The 17,969-nt window shown below is 45.2% G+C and overlaps 1 protein-coding gene across 1 annotated transcript in view; it reads right to left on the reverse strand.

Moving 5' to 3' along the window:
* PLVAP (plasmalemma vesicle associated protein) overlaps positions 1-17,969 on the reverse strand; it is a 118,195-nt gene that overhangs the window by 63,835 nt on the left and 36,391 nt on the right. The window contains exon 2 of the mRNA XM_069649017.1: positions 1,477-1,573. Coding sequence (XP_069505118.1) covers positions 1,477-1,573 — 97 coding nt within the window. The remainder of the gene's footprint in view (positions 1-1,476; positions 1,574-17,969) is intronic.

The following is a 17,969-nucleotide window of genomic DNA, read 5'->3' on the forward strand; positions in this document are numbered from 1 at the left end:
GCCCTACATACTGGGAAAAGCAGGACCACACTCCCATATTCAGCTTTTTCTTTCATCTTACTCTAATAGAAGCAATTTTCAGATAGTTTTGCAAGTTGAAGACAGGAAAAACGCAACTGAGCACCATCCTGAATTTGCTCTTCTTTTTCAGTAGGCAACCTCAAGGCACTATCATGTGTTCTCAAATATATATTTTTTTTCATGCCAACTTCCTGTGTGTGATTTTGGGATTTCACAGAGATGAGTCATATGAGCTCTGTTATGTTATGTTATGTTATGTTATGTGTACTTGTAACGCGCACGTTCACCAGAGGTATCTTGGCGCGAGGAATACACCGATAACACAAAGCAACCAAACAAGGAGTTAAATTCACCAGGTTATAAGAAGGTGATGAAAGAGAAGATGATTAGATGTACACCTAAAGTAGACTGGGACAGAGTTCCAAAGTGCACTAGCAGCTCTGGAACTGCATGAGGGCACTGTATGGCGTTCCATCTGTACTGGAAGTTCTGTCTGAGCTACAAATAATTTGGATTTAGGCCTTATAGCCCTCCCTCTTTCATATTGTGACATAAAGGGGAATCTGGGCTTGTGACACCCTCCTCCCACCACACCCTTTCTTTGGCATAATGAAAGCCCCATAAGTCACGCGCACACAAATCCAACCTGAAATCCCACACCTACTAACAATCTCCTACTCAACCACCCTCGCTCACCACACACTGACCATACACGGACCAGACGGCGAGGGAAAAACTGCTGGCTAAACCACCCTAAACCGCACACCTCTCAAACCAACTTAAAAACCCCCCTTACTAGCCTCAAACACTCGACAAGTCAAACACTGCATGTCTCCCATCTGGCAACAATACGCCTCCAGTATACACAACAAAACACACCTAGAAAAGCCACTTCCACAGATAGTTCTACACACGCCAACAGCTGAGCACAACGTCAGTCTTTCCTCTCTTTCTTCCCTAACCTACCCACCCACTTTCTCTTTCGGGAGCGCGATTGTGCCTGCAGACTATAAAAAAGGCTGCAGTGCGTAAAATAAATCAACATAAGGCAAACCTGCAGAGAAAAAAGCAACATGAACAGAAAAACAAGAATAATTCTACAGCTCACCTTGCGCTTACATTGGCTTCAAACCACCTTCTAGCAAAAATGGCACATTTAGGAGATCCAAATTCAAGTGTGCCCTCTCCAGGCCACCCACAAAGAGTCTGTGCGGTGGGTGGAGTAACCAATTCATTGTTCATAGTGTGATTAATAAAGTCGTTGCAAGTGGTGCAGTAACTACACAGCGTTACCTTGAGGGTGTGGGGGAGGGGCGAGGTGGCCCTTTCATGGACCCTTCCTGCAGCCCAGGATTCCCCGTGGGCTAGATGCCTGGGCTAGGCAGCATAGCACATTCCACCGTTTGGCCACAAGCCATTCCAGGCTTGGTCTGTGGTGTCGGTGGAGCCCCTTACCTTGGCACGTCATGTTGAGTGTGTTCATTTGCTGGGTCATTCTTGTGGATGTTGCTATTGCGCCTTGGCATTTCTGCATCATCATTCGCATCTGCAGCTGTAGGAAGAAGCAGGGAGAAAGATAAAGTCAGGTGAAGTAGGGTAAGAATGAAGGAAACCAAAAAGAACACCTTGACTCTGATCGCGAGGAGTTGGCTCGCACCTGGAGCATATGTGCTGCCCAGGAAAGGGGCTTAGGGATTGTGGGATCTATGTGAATACTGCGTAAAAATAAAGTCCACATATTTATGCAGGGGGAGACCCCTGTACCCCCCTACATACTCCTTCACCTTTTATATTTACTTAACCAACCTCCCATATTGATGAGTTGTAAAATAGGGGTCTCAAATTTTGGTATTTTGGGCTTCAACATTATTGCATTCTCTAATTTTGTATGATCCCAGGTTTGTAAATGATTTCTCTTCTGAAATGCCATGTGTGGCAAATCTAAAATGTAACATGTGGACTGGCAGCCACATGTTGCGGTAATACCTCTAATGAGGATAACGATCAATACTTTTTTTTAATGCAAGCTACAAATGCAAACTTACTTTATCGCAGCTTATAACGATTGCTGGATAAAAGATACAATTATGAATCATGAGGGTATGACTTTCAATCTCAGTGCGGAGACCACCAGTAGGATTTGGAAGCTGTTGTGCACTATTATGATAGCACAGCTTTGAAGAACCAAAGGCATTGTGCCACGATAACATGCGCCACGAGGCCCAAAGAAAAAGCAGAACTGCCCTACACAAAACAACTTAACATTACATTACTACTGAAAATCTACAATCAAAAAGGTTGAAACATTAAATGTCGACTTGGAAAGTTTGAAAAATACAATCAGTAATGTAAGTCAAGCTGTTCAAAGCATATAAAAGCATATGAGAGAGTAGACTTAAGAGGGAGGCAAGTTTGGGGAGACTATGTGATGGCTAGAGAGTGGCCAGGCAGATGGGTATACCATGGCTCGGTGGAGGTGAGGGTAAGATGATTACTCAGGTTACCACCCATTTCTGAAGTTGATTGTCTTGTTTAGGATTTTATAATGTGATAGCAGTTTTCTTAGTGGAAGTTATCTGTTTTACTGCGGGAATTCCATTCATTGTCAAATTCTTCATTTTGGATTTTTTAGTTAATTTTGACATTCAATATTCAAATGTGTCCTACTTTTAAGGGTACCCGTTCAACATTTTGGGATTCTATATCTTCCATTTAACATGTAGACTTTTTTCTTTTTTTTTTAAATGAAGATAGTCTCATTCAACCTTGTACAACACCGGTGTTGCCTCCCAGCAGTGTCATCAATTTGCTTTATGACAAAGACCAGCTCAGCCTTCTGAAACCCCAACCTCGAAGTGTGGCTGTTTAACTAAATCACAAGGCCTGTGCAGCTCTTCTCAGACCGCCCTAAGACCGGCGATACTAAGACCGGCGACACATAGATCCTAAAAGTGTCTATCCTCCATTTTCAGCTCACTCCTAGTAGGAGACACAGGGGAGGCAGAGGGAAGTGAAGAACAAATTAGATCGAGGGAAGGAGGGGAGGGAAGAAAGTGCAAATGATAAGAATCAGTGAGTGAAAGCATTAAAGTGAAGGACGAGAGTTAGATGAGGGCAGATGGAATTCCCCAAGAAGAAAGAAAGGTGAGGAAGATGGAAGAATGCGAGATAAGAGGAGATGGAGATGTTGAAGAAAATCAGTAACTAGACCCGGAGGACGATAAACAACAAGAAGCGAAACAGGGAAGGGATTAGAGAAGGAAGAGCAATGATATTCAAAGGACAGAAAAATTGGGAGACTGGAAGAAGGAGTTAGAATAGTCCAGAAAGAAATATAAAACATTCTAGTGTTGCCACCAGAATGAGGTGGAGGCAGTGTGTAAGGAGGCTGGAATAAAATAATTGTCAGGGGTAATCCAAGTTTCAGTTAAGCAGAGAAAATGAAAATTACAACAGAAACATAAGTCAAGAATAGAGTGAGATTTGCTGTTAACTGAAAAAGCATTCAGAAGACCAAAAGGTATACTGGGGGAGAGCTTCACAAGGGCAATCCTATTGGGGCTTTATCAACTTTATATTCTATCTATTTCATACAAATGTTAAATTCCACCATACCAGTGTGACACAATGGGCGCCACAACTAGGTGTCAAAAATTACCTTCCTAACACGCATGAGCTATATAGAGTTTCCTGCCTCATTGCAATACCACCATATCAGGATACCACAATACTTCTTTATAGGTTCATCATCCTTAAAAGTTACAATGAATTATACCTAACTCATAGCCTACACAACTAATTAGTGTAGGACAACAGTCCGTCGTGTCTCGTCTTCCCCTACCCCAGCATTTACCCCATATTATTCCCTATGCATTCCTCAATACAATTCTAAATATTGGCACTGACTCATCTGGCAGATGGCTTGGCAAACCCAGTCCTCTCCTGATAAAGAGATGGTTTCTTATAAACTAATCTGGTGAAAGCCTCCAAACTACGAGGGCCCACTGGAGCACCTCTCAAGTCCATCACACACCCACCCACCAACTACATCTAGTCCTGTGCTTCATGCGGTCTAGTTTTTGCCATCAGAATATACTCTATTCTTAACCGAGCTGCACATTCCTGGAACCTTTTCTTTCACAACAGGCAACTAACTGCAGTTAGAAACATGCATCCCTTCTACCACAATCATATCCTATCCCCCTCTTCTCAATTGTTTCACCCATTGAATTTGTTATTTTTACTTCCTAATCTCTCTTTCCTATCAACTGCGTCCAACCCTATTGCTTCTTTAAACAGACTAAGGTCTGCGAACACCCTGGCGGGGCACAATATGCCACTTCATGGACAATGTCAGGCGCTGTTAAACCACTATGGTGGTGGCGGGCACAATATAAATACTGTATAGCATAACATAAGAGGAGTATCTCCCTAGAATGGGGCCAATGCTCGCAACACGGTAGCATAGATAATACAGGTTTGTACATGCGTCATTTACTGGCTATAAGGGGAGTAATGTGCTCTGGCTAAAACCTCAGAGTTAAGTTTTTGATTTTCAGTGTCCAGCTGTTGACCTGCTTTTGAAACACCAGCTCCTCGCCAGTGTTATGTTGAAGGGCCCTTCACACAGATTTAGGTAGATATAAAAAAGAAATTGACTTGGTATCGCACAATGATTTTGAAGTTCTTAAATTGCTCAATTTTGTTCCTACTAATATTGTGTTTAATATAATGCTTTTACTATTCCATATTTTTGAAGTAGCTTTTTAAATGCTAGATGCTTTTATTGTATGAGGAGGTATAAATTGGCAGTGTGGGAATTTTGAGCTCTTAACGGATGCCTCACCAAACTACAACTATGGTTAGACTTTGGTCTAACTTGTTAAAACAATCTAAAGCTATTAAACTTTTCTAGCATATTTTGACACCCTTCGTTAATAATCAACTTTAAGCCGGTCGATAGCCCGCTTTGACATCTGTGCAGAGTCTGCTGATGCAGGTTAGAATCCCGGCAGGGCCAAACTCAGCCTTTCATCCTTCCGAGGTCGAAAAAATGAGCACCACACACTGTGGGTAATAATAAGCAGCACTCAGATACCTGAGGGCTCGTAGCGCTACATAAATGCTAAAATATTATTAGAGTGGTTTGTCATGTTAGACTTAGCAAAATATATGTGCTCTCCCATTGTGGCCTAATGGTAATATCTAAACACCGGGGGGCTGGGTGAGAAGCTCCTTCCTCTTGCCTATGGGTTGCATAAAGCTTGCCTAGGCCTTTTGCCAGTCCACATGAAGGTGCATTACTAATGTGTAGTCAATTACAATAACTGCTATACCTGTATATTAGTGATTGTAAAGAGGTACAGAAACTGCAGATGGGTGTTTCATTATCCCATAATAGACATTTTTGGGATTTTCCATCTGACTAGTTTCAAACTAGTTGTTAATAATATCTCCTTGAAATTAATCTTAAACATGTGTGATGCATATATGTGACTATTCAAGCCTAGGTATGAGGCTGCTTTACAGCATTGGGCCGTTTTGTATTTGGTTAAATTAAGTGCCACCATTTGTGTTTTTCCATGTTGCCTTCATGACCTGGAGGGTCACTTTTGATGGGAGTGGAAAGTGCTATGTGCAGGTGATGCTGCCTTGAAGCACAGTCCACTGCCACGAAATGGAAGGACGTCTGGCAAATTATTGATCTTGAATATTTTGAGGTTGTAGCTATGGTGAAAATAAAGGTGATGGAAAATGGCAGCCCTGTTGCGTACCTTTAGTGATGGCGAATGTTTCAGTTCATGTGCCATCGATGCTCACGGTGACTTGTTCGGACACATGACCACACCAATAAACCCCACCAAAGGCTGATATTTTGACATATCAGTCCTTTGTAATTCCCAATGTATACATTCAATTGATTTTTCTGCATCCAACAGCACTACTGCTAGAGAATGTTCAGCAGAGTTGCAAGTGCCATTACCAAGTGCATATGTTCAGAAGTGTGTTTTGCCTACTGTAAATCCATGCTGTTCTTGTGCGGTGTAGTAGGTAAGATCTGAGAGAGTGTATGTTGGCACATATCTGTGTGTAATTTGAGAGTCAAATGGGTCTTGCGTGATCCACACAAACTGGAGTTATTGTTTGTCTTTGAAAGAAATTGAAATATTCGCTCATTGGTATGATTTAGGAATATTTACGAATATTTTGCTCATTGCTATGATTTGGCAATATTTTGCTCATTGCTATGATTTAGGAATATTTCAGCCACAGCCCATCAAATCAGCCCATGCGTGAGAGTTTATAATAGTTATGGAAGGCCCTGTGAAAATACTACTAGCTGATTTCTTATTGGGTGCGTGCCTCCTCTGTTGTCCTAATACCTGCATCAGAGTATTAGGTATTTCCCTGGCTGTGTGTGAGTAGGAAGGTTATACTTCCCCCACGTAACATTTGATGTTAGTCCTGGCTGTCTCTTAGTCATCTTTGTACAGTACATGATCAAATGTGATAGCTATATGTTTGAGTCACTCATATTGTACTCTCGTTTTTCCTTCTAGATTACATATTTGTGAAATTGCGTTTTTATTTTGTTAAGCTTTACTTTGAACTGTCTATATTCACACTATATACCGGTTTTGCTGGTATATGTCAGCGCTCGTTTTTTGAGAATCACTATTGTTTTTTTTCCTTCCACTCTACCTGCATCTTGGGTTGATGTTATTTGAACTGAAACCTCAGCCATGTGCACTGTCTGATTATCTAGTGGTATCTTCTCTGTGTAAATTGTGTAGTTGCTCAAGTCTTTTCATTTTCTTTTATTTGCTCATATTTTATCTGTTATAGTTCCGAAGCATAGTTAGTAACGTCTCCTATTATCGCAGATTTGAAAGCTTTACAAATCGAGTCTTTAAATGTAATACATTCTCCAAGACGCTTCACCATCTGGCGTAAACCTCTTCTGTGGCATAGAATTTCTGCATGAAATGTCAGTGCCCATGCGTTCCTGACTTCCTTTAATGGTCATTTCGATAATGGCTGATCTGAGATATTGATGGGACTGAACAGAGCGATGGTGACGTTGTGGGCATTGTATATCAGTTGGAAAGCATTTCCATATTCCTAGAATGTTTTCATGAATGACATTTTGGTGTTTTGTAGTGCACCACAGGTAGAAACATTCCACTTTTGGAAAGGAGGGAGGGTAGGGAGAGATAGGGAGGAAACCCTGCGAGAGGCTTAGGTACTCTAGACAGAGCTGAAAGAAGGCTGCATTCACAGCACGTCCAAAGACCCATTTCTTTATTTTTTTTTCTAAGAGTAAAAGTGCCAGTGGCTTAATTATCCACACACGTGCACCCTGGTTTACGAAGTGGGGGTGCGGATCAGAGACTGTGGGGTACATCATGCCCGGAGGGAGACTCCTGAGAGTGACATTGGAGCATAGGCAGTAAGAACTTTCAAGGCTGGTCTTGGGGAAAGCCTTGTGGAACTGGTACGTTTTAAGCGCTTCCCTGAAACAAAGGTTCCTTCGTGCCAGAATCTCAGCTTATCTTCCATCACCTGGGGCCAGTGTGAGACCTAAGTCTTCCTCCAGATCAGGCACTTTTTGGGGTGGGCTCACTCAGAAGGCCTGATCTTCGTGACCTCAGTGGTCTACTGGGGTGTATCTGTGCGTAGAGTTGGTAGGATCCCAAGGCAGGGACACGACACTGGCATGTGAACAGGATTTTAAAAGTTTCACTGACCTCGAGAATCACGTTACTTGAAGCACCCCGTCCATCCTGATAGTAGCAAACATGATCAATAGATGCTCAGATGCTGTTTTATACTGGGTGTTGACATGTTCTGTTCTTTCTGAATACATAATTTCTGTAAATATTGTTACACAATAAATGAAGTGCTGTTGTTATATGAAGAAGCAATGTTCCATGTGATGCATTGTGCAAACTCGTCGCATGCACTAAACACTGTCCACACTCAAAGGCGTAGATAATGCCTGATGCTTCAAATTCTGAGTGTATTGCTTTCTGTCTATGCCAAGAGTAGGGCTGAGCGAAATTGTGGCATTCCTTTCCGCCAGCTGAGGAAGCCAAATCTGTAAGATTTTGATCCGTTTCATTGAAATCTGACGTTCCACCACCACTGTGTATCGAAAAGAGTGGCTTGAAGTTTTTCTCGTGCCGTCTTGCAACCCAAACTAAGCCACACAAAGTTTCTCGTGCCACCGGTGAACCTAGCACAAATCGAAGAGTGTCACAAGGTTTCTCGTGTCCTTGCGTAAACCTAGCGCAAATCGAAAAGAGCTGCACAAAGTTTCTCGTGCCGCTGTGTGGAGCTACCATGAATCGAACAAAACAGTTCTGCAAAGTTTGTCGTGTTGCTGTGCGAACTTAGAACTGTTAAAAAAAATAATCAAAATTCTCGTGCTGCTGAGCGAACCTACCACGAATCGAATGAAAAAGCAGCGCAAGGTTTCTCATGCCGCTGCACGTAACTGGCACGGATCATGGAAAAGTGTGCACATTTTCTCGTGCCGTTACACGAAACTACCACAGATGGACAAAGACCCAACCGAAGATTGTGCTTCTTTTGTATGTTGACTGTGGTCACATTTGCAGTAAGTATGACACACAGTGCACAGCTGATGTGAAAAATATAGATGTGATCTAAAGGCTGTGGGATGTGTTTCAGATATTTGAAGGGAACACCCAGTACTCAACCCTAAGCCTTGCACAGCATGTTGTCCTCAGAAAAGCAATGCAGGTATCACAGCAAACGTCTGTGGGCCTTGTCTGGAATCCCTTAGTGTCACCTGTCTTCTACACGAGATGAGGGCCCCTCCTTACATCTGTGATGCACGTTAAGAAACCACTCACGGATTTAATTTGCAGGATGCGGGTGGAGAAACACTGCATGGTTGTAGGCTCTGGGTCCACTCAGTAACATAAGATGTAGGTTGCAGCTGCAGTCTGAAAGCTGTGCGTTATGCTTTATAGTTAAGTAAAGTCACAATGCATGGTTGTAGGCCGTGTATTGTGTCTCAAAGATTACAGTTAAAGTTTGAAGCTGTAATTGCAACATCTAAATGCGAGACACGTCATGACTTCAAGGCATGCGTTTCCTCTTACACTATGTACCCAAATATCATTCACCCAAAAGGCAAGAGGGTCGATATTAATCACCTCTGTCCCCCCCTCAGTAACACTATCACAGGGGTATGCAACCTTTGGCCCTCCAGATATTTTGGACTATAACTCCTATTGGTGCTAGCCAGAATAGTGAATGGTGAAGGGTCATGGGGCTGGTAGTCCAACACATCTGCACTATAATCATCTGCATTCACTCTCTGCTACACCATGCTTACAAATATGGCACACACAAATTTCAATTTCCTACACAGCCCCCCTCTTAGCGTTCAAACAACTCCAACACCACACCAACGTGCATACCACGCCCCAGGCTAATGCCTCCTGCACCACGGACAGACGAGGCTGCCTTTTAGGCACAATGGCCTCTATGCCCTCGTTCTAGACCACGTAAGAGCACAACCATGCACAGTACCCGGGTACTTACGGAACTGCATGCGCCAATAAAATAGCAAAGCTCTCTTTGTCTCTGCCTCTTCTCCCACTCATCTCACTGCCCTGCCCACTCCTTTTTAGATCCACCACAGGGCAGGGAGACCATGCATATGGCAGCGATACAAACCCCAGAAACATAACACAACACACACATTACAGTGCAAAGTTATAAGAATAAAAGGCACAGCTGTATTTTCCACTCACATATAGGACACATGAATCAGAATGGAAGGTTAAGGATCATATCAAAACACAACCCCTGGATTATAAGCATTTTAATGCTGACATGGTGCATGGCCGTAGTCTGTGCACTGAGCCTTCCACTGAGTACAACTGAAGGGTGTGGGTTCGTTTTACAACATACAAGTGGTGCACGGGGTGCATAGTACATGAATGTGGTGCTTCTAGTACAGAGCCACAGGCCTTTAGCGATGTCGTATCTAAAGTCATTGATGATGTCATTGGTGCTCTTAAATGGGATACCTTGTGAGGTCATGAGCCGTATATCTGTGCAGAACGAACATTGGACCACTCTCCTTAACTGTCCAATTTGTGTGGCTTTCATATTTTGGATCATAACCTTAATGTCAATTTAAATAACATTTTATTCAGTGAAATTGTAAGGTTTCCATGCCCATACTTTCTTTTCCGGGGGCAAGTACTGTGGTGGGTCAGAAGGAGCCAGACACAGATTGGACATTTCTATCAGGTTTATTCAAAATAATAAAGAAAATTCCTATCTTACTCTATAGCTATAGGGGTGTTCCCTACCCAGCCAAACTAACGAAGGTGTTTGTCTGTCGTTAGCAAGTCCAAAATATACCTGACCCTACCACTAAACCTAATAACTGAGGTTCACCAAAAGAATGTCTCTTTCTTGGCTGCTTCCCTTCGGCCGCCTGTCTCAAGGCTTTACTTCAGGGTTGACTTAGTTCATATATACATCAGATGAAAAAAGGTAATCATCTATAAACAAGTTTATTATGATGGTCTTATCTAGTTTGCAATGTCTGAGTTGTGAGTTCCTACAGCTTCTGCTAACTACTCATAGGTCTCGCTTTTCTGCTGGTGTACTTCTTATCTGTATTCTCAACAGTTTTCGTAATGGGCTTCTTAAGATAGTCTCTTACGGTCCTTCGACTTTGACTTTGACTAACTCACTCTCTTTCCAGTGGATCCTTCTGGTCTTTGGTATATTCTTATTATGGGTGAGAAACCACCACTTCTGGGGTCTATCTGCTTGGCTCCTTCTCTGAGGCCTGGGTGAAACATACATCCTTGACTGATACTCTTTCCCACAGTCATTAAGGGATTCCCCCATTCTATTCATCTTCAGATAGTCTATTAAAGTCCTGGTCTCTTTCTCTGAACTCTGGGCATAACATACGACATTGTCTTACATTGCTCCTCACGATACTTCATTAAGGTATTCCCCCACTCTTCAATATCTAAATTTAGCCATTTCTTCCCTCCTTCAGAGGATAGTCTATCAGGCATTCTCAAAGCCTCATCCTTAATATTGTTATTCGCTTTCCTTGGATGCTTTGGATATATCCCTTTATACTTTCTCAATGTCCCAACTTCCGTATCATGGATTTTTCCAGCTCCTCCCGCTTCTTTGTTCGACCGCGGTACCTTCATTAGTCATAAGCGGCATTCCGGGTTTTGGCCCTCGTTTGGATCTCCTGCTTCAGTTTGTCCTCTCTGCGCACCAGTCTTCCCAACCACTCCACTCTCGGTGCTTCTGTGACTTGCTGCACTCTGTGAGGATTCGCCGATGGAAGGTTTCCGGTCTATCTACTTTAGGTGCACATGTCAAACACCGTCCCCACCCAGGGCCTGCACATTCATGAACCTGATTGTTAAAAATGCATATGGGACACGTGAATGCGTTTGCATTTGTACGAATCAGAGCACCACATTTTGTCTGTATTTTGTGCATCTGAGAGGGCGAATCACACATACAGATGATCCTTAACACGGGAATGGAACAGAGAATAGAAAGAAAGTGAGCGAAGAGAAAGAATAAGTGAGAGGTACCAACAGAGAAAAGGAACTAAAGCAAAATGAAGCACCAGGAAGGTGAGGAACAGAGAGAAGAAACAAAGATTGAGAGTGTAGGGAGCGTGTAGGGGTATGCGCGAGGAGAGGTAAGAAGGGGCCATATTATGTAGAGATTTAAAGACAGGGAAAGAAGGTTAAAGAGCAAGCAAGAGTAAAAAGGGAGCCAGCCAAGAGAAGCTATAGCTGGAGAGATAGAGGTATCACCCCATTACTGCACAGACCATCACTGCAAATGCGAAAATATTGCATGTTGCACCACAAAATTATGTGAAAATATAGATGGGGGTTGGGTTAGGGTATTCATTAAAGTGAGTGGATGTGAGAGCTCCACATCTATTTTCGCTTTATTTCATTATAAGAATGCGATATTTTCGTAGTCGCAGTGATGGATGCAGTATTTTCACGTAGATCCGAGATAGATTCACAAGAAGATATGGAGAAGAGGAGATGTATGGACAAAATTAACAGAACGAAGTGGAGCGAGATGAGTGGCAGGAAGACCAAAGAAAAGACACGAATAGATGAAGAGATGAGAGAAAATAAGAGAAGACACAAGTAGCTTAGTAGCATGAAACAAAAGAGAAAGCCTGGCTTTTCCAATAATAAAGAGACGAAAAAGACAAGAGTGATAACGAGCACGGCTATGAAAAGAAAAGGTATTGGAAGAATCAATATTTACAACAAGATTACGAGCATACAGCAAGAGGGGAGGAGAAATTGGAAGAGGAGCGGGGGTGGTGGTAGCAGGAAAGAAAAGAACCTGAGTCTGAAGAACATGCTCAGACATCCAAGACTAAATGGCTAGGAGACAGGAGGTAACAGTAGCATGAATAGCTGGGGTGAAGGAGGAGGAAGATGGAACGAGTTGTGAATCATCAGCCTAAAGGCAGTGAAAATTAAAGCCACGGGAGTAGTGTAAAGAGAGAAGAGTTGGGGACCCAGGACTGAACCCTGGGATACGCCGTGATGGAGAGGAAATATAGAGGAAGTGTTACCATGAAAGGAAACAGAATATGTATGATTTGAAAGATAGGACTGAAAGATAGGACTGAAACCAGTGAAGTACTTTTAAAGCCTACAGAATAGATTGACGAGAGCAAAATAGCGTGGTCGACAGTGTCAAATGCTGCCGATAAGATCAAAAGTACCAGGAGAGAGTAGTGTTTAGCATAGCGAGCCAAAAGAAGTGAGATAGATACAGAAAGAAGAGCAGTCTCAGTTGCGTGACTGGGATGACAACCAGATTGGTAGAGAGGAAGGAAAGAGTTAGAGTTAAGATAAGAAGAGACCTGAGAATAAACACAATGCTCGAGGAGATTAGAAAGATAGAGAAGAAGAAGAAATAGGTTGGACATTAGAGGAAAGAGATGGATCAAGAGAGTGCTTATTGAGAATGGGAAAAATAGTAGCATGCTTAAAAGAGGATGTAAAAGCAGAGAGTTGCAGAGAAGATTGAAGAGAGAAGTAAGATAGGAAAGAAGAAATGGATAGACCATAGGAATTAACAATGAAGGAAGAGCAGAAGTGGAATGTGTAGCAGTGTCGATGTCTGTACCAGGGAAGAAAATCAGACGGAGAATAATAATTTGGGGGATTTACACCAGTTTCAATAATTATGATGACATATTATATATCTCTCTTTAGAAAGCTGTCACAGTCATTCAACATTAACATCCAAACTCTGATGTTGTCTGAATCAGTACATATGTTTTAATGTAACAAACATTTCAATGTTAGGGTGAGTGTTGTGAAAAATGAAATGAGCAGCAATCCCAATGTGCATTAAGTACTTAGTAATTAAACCATACAAACATTCTATCACAGACATATTTTTCAAATATAACAATCTGTAGTAATTCCTATGTTCCCAAAAAGCTCTTTTATGCAAAGCAGCCTGAAAGCTTCACTGGTGTTATTTGCCCCCTTCCCTCTCTTATAAGGGTATTCTGAAAGGGTACATTAGGAGACTATTTAAATGTCCTTCTTTAGACCAATGAGAGACAGAGATACAGAAAGAAAGCGAGAGAAAGACAGAGAGAGAGAAAAACCGAGAGAGAGAGTGAGTGTGCTGGATTTTCATATGCTTAACCGGCTACAGCTAGATAAAACAGAATTCCTGTGAATTATAGCCTGGGAAACACTTATATTTGTGTAGTAAACATATTCAAACATCAATGTATATATGTTTACAAACAATGTTTCCTTTTGTTCTCGTCCCATTTAAGCAGTTAGAATACCTTTCTGTCTGTAAATGGTGCAACACTTACAAGCCGATTCATGGAATAATTAGCACGGCGCAAGTGGCCAAAAACGTGCGAATCGCAGTGGAATAGCGAAAATCGCAGTGGAATAGCGAAAATCGCACGAAAAGCAGCGCACATCGATTCATGGAAGGCCGTGCGCGAGAAAACCATCGGACGTGCGATAAGAAAGTGCGCGGCGCACGTTGGCGCACAGGCCATCTAACGGCGTGCGCCAGGCCACAGCGAAAATGGCACAGTCCACAGCGAAAATTGCACATAGCGCGGCGCACGCAACAAAAGTAGGCGGAACACGGGGCGTAACACTCGGAATGGGGAACAACTTGCCAAAATGTGGGCGTCACGGGGGAAGCACAGGGTAAAAGTGCGCGGAACGCTCACACGCTCGCCTACAACACGTATTCATGGAATAGAATAGGGCAAAAAAGCGCACGCTCAAACCAGCGCACAGGCACAAACACGACCGCCACAAGAAAGCAGGCGGTAGCGTCTCTGCGTCTGGAAGAAATGTGCGCTAAAAGGTGCGCCAACAAATAACACCTATATACAGCCATGATGAATGTCCAATACTGTGGCCCTCCAGGATAAATGACGTACAAAGGGGTACCCACAAACACAGACACGCGCTGAGAGAAAAAATAAACGTGTGCGTGTATACCGGGGTGTGCGGGAAGTTGCACACGCGATATGGCCGGGTACGTGGATTTCAGGGCTGCACGGGAAGTTCCACACGCGATATGGCCAGGTACGTGGATTGCAGGGGTGCGCGGGAAGTTCCACACGCGATATGGCCGGGTACGTGGATTTCAGGGGTGCGCGGGAAGTTCCACACGCGATATGGCCGGGTACGTGGATTTCAGGGGTGCGCGGGAAGTTCCACACGCGATATGGCCGGGTACGTGGATATCAGGGGTGCGCGGGAAGTTCCACACGCGATTAGTCAGGGTACGTGGATTGCAGGGGTGCGCGGGAAGTTCCACACGCGATTTGGCTGTGTGCTCCCAGGCATTACCTGTACACCCTCCACGGCCCCTGCAGGCAGCACACACCACAGGGGACTACCCTGCACACCTGCTCATGTCTCCCACCACCCCCACCCCCCAGCAGTGCAGGGGCACCCTCCACCAGGCCCCCACCCATGTCTCCCACCACCCCACCCTCCCGCCACCAGGGGTACCCTCCACCAGGCCCCCACCCATGTCTCCCACCACCCCCACCCCCCAGCAGTGCAGGGGCACCCTCCACCAGGCCCCCACTTATGTCTGCCACCACCCCCACCCCCCCGCCACCAGGGGCAGCCTCCACCAGGCCCCCACCCATGTCTCCCACCACCCCCACCCCCCAGCAGTGCAGGGGCACCCACTACCAGGCCCACACCCATGTCTCCCACCACCCCCAACCCCCAGCACTGTGGGGAACCTGCCAGCAGGCCCCCACACATGTCCCCCTGGCCCCAGGTCCTGACGATACACAATCATGGCAGTAATGGCCAGCATACCCAGCACAAACACCCAGGCAAGGATTGCATCCACCCACATAGTGAATGCAATCACATGACACAACCCCAATGGCAAGTATGCAAAAGAACACATGTCCGTCACACACACATACACAAAGGGTGCAAGTGAATGTCAAAACCCATATCATGACATGTAAGAAACCAATGAGAAAATAACACAAGTGTAAGAAAATATAAAAAATGTATTATATAACAAAAATAAGTTAACTTTTCAAACATACAACTATGTGGCTAAGTAAAGAAATGGTCCATGTCCGAGAACAAAAGTGATAAACAAGAAAACAAAGGAATGAAAAAAAAAATTTGTCCAAAGCAATATCATGTAGTAGGAAATTAATGAAAAACCATTACGTCATGGTGAAAACAATAAGAAATTAAAATAATGTATCTCCCAAAAAAACAAACTATATACAGGAATGTACCAGGGTCCATGAGCCCAACACCATAAATGAAACCTACTACTAACTAATTAAAAATATATGTACAAAAAAGTGGCCATTGTCCGAGCGGTCCAAAATAATAAAACAAAATAAAGGAAACCTAGCACTAACTAACTAAATAACTATATACAAAGGCAGCGGGCAAGTCCTGCGGCTCACTTGGTGATGTTGCTGGCCAGGGCATCATCGAACTCCATGTCGATGTCCTGGAGGCGGGACTCTGTCCTGGCCCCGAGGTCTCGCAGGGACAACCCCATGTCCACCTCAAATTCCCTGCGAGCTTCCTCGAGGCACTCAGCCCGCCTCAATGCCCGACGCATGGAGAACTCCGCCCTGACCATGGTGAGCCGCTCCTCTTCCGCCCGCTGCCGCTCTGCACCTATCCGCTGGCCAAACTCCTCCCACACGGAAGACACCACCATCCCAGGGTTGCCCTGCCCTCCGGCCGATGCCTGCCCCTCTGCTCTTGATGGCCCCGAGCCATGATGCCTCCCACGTCGAGCCCGCTGCTGCCTCCGACGCCACTGCCTCTGCCAGCACGACGGCATCCAGGCTGATGGAAACCACCGACGCCGTCGTGCACGTGCCCTGCTCGATGATGCCGTCACATCTTCCATCTGCTGGGGTCCACTTGCTGTGTTGTCCACCCCTGCTGGACCTCCGACTCCCAACTGTGGCAGGGATGGGATCCCCACCGAGCTGGCTGCATTGGTCGGGGCAGGTTCACAGGGGGCCCTGGTGGCATCTGGGCCGGAAGACGGCAAGGAGAACGACCGGTGGATAGCCTGCACAGAGGAGGAGAGGGCCGTCAGATTGGCCAACACATGCAGGAAACCCCCGAACATGGCCGATCCCAATTGGGCCACGTCGGCACGGTGCACTTCGTGATGACGTGCGTGCTCCTCCCGGGAAGCATGCACGTCATCACGAATCACAGCCGTGCGCATCGCGACCCCAATCAGGACCTTCTCCACGCGGCCAGGGGTTCCCACGTCCGCAGGTGGAGGGGAGTCAGGTGACATGGACATCCCCTCTACCTGCGGACGGGCCTGGGACGGGGCATCCCTGCTGGTGCATGGTGGTGCACTCACAGGGTCAGGGACAGCGACATGCACAGGCCCCTCCACGGTGACCTGTGCTGCCTCCTAGCCCTGGCCCTGGACTGCAACACTTGCACCAGCAGGGATGCTCCCACCAGGCCCCATGTGTGCACCAGTGTCGGCCTCCTCCTCTTCTGTGCAAACCACCAACCTGGATGGCTCCTCACCGTCTCCCGCCGTAGCAGGCCCCTGTGGGGGCTCACCCACACCTTCCGCTGCAGCCGTGGGGGCATCCCCGCCGCCTTGCTCCACAGCACCGTCTCCGCCCTCTTCTTCACTAGCCGCTGCGTAGAGGGAGACAAAGGACACAAGCATCAGGCTACTGTACAATGGTCCCCTAGACAGGAAGCAATAGCAGATGAGCACCACTGTCAAAGTACACTTCCATCATGTCCCTCCACAACACATGGGTCAGTCCAGGCAAAACACACACAGTAACAGGCATGGTGCATGCCATGGACATTTCCATGCATGTCCAATGGACTATTGAAACATTCAATGATATGTAACTCACATGCATCATGGCTCATGCATATCACATGCACACACTTCACCTCAGTCACATCCATCTGGCCCCAAACACACCAAACACAGGGGAAACAAGGGTAAGTTGGGTGCGTCACTGAATCTGTGCATTGTCACACACATGTGTCATGCATCCATGGCATGCACAAGTCACAGACACACAGGTCAGGCACACAGACATGGCTACCATATATGTACCTGGCATCAGCACCCATCCTTCACCCCCATCCATGTCCAGGTACAGAGACTGGCATGCTCTCATGTCCAAAATCTGCATAGGGCTCCCCATGCCGCATTTCAACACATGCAACAACCATGTGGGTCACACATCACTGGTCGCACATGCATTACCATGATGTCCCTGCACAGATACATGCATACATGGCCCATGGCACACATACAGGCAAGTATCATAGAACCAGCACACCGCAACATGCCCTGTCTCACACAGTAAT

This window comes from Ambystoma mexicanum, chromosome 1p (assembly GCF_040938575.1).
Source record: "Ambystoma mexicanum isolate Mex_15411 chromosome 1p, UKY_AmexF1_1, whole genome shotgun sequence".
In the NCBI taxonomy this organism is placed as follows: Eukaryota; Metazoa; Chordata; class Amphibia; order Caudata; family Ambystomatidae; genus Ambystoma; species Ambystoma mexicanum.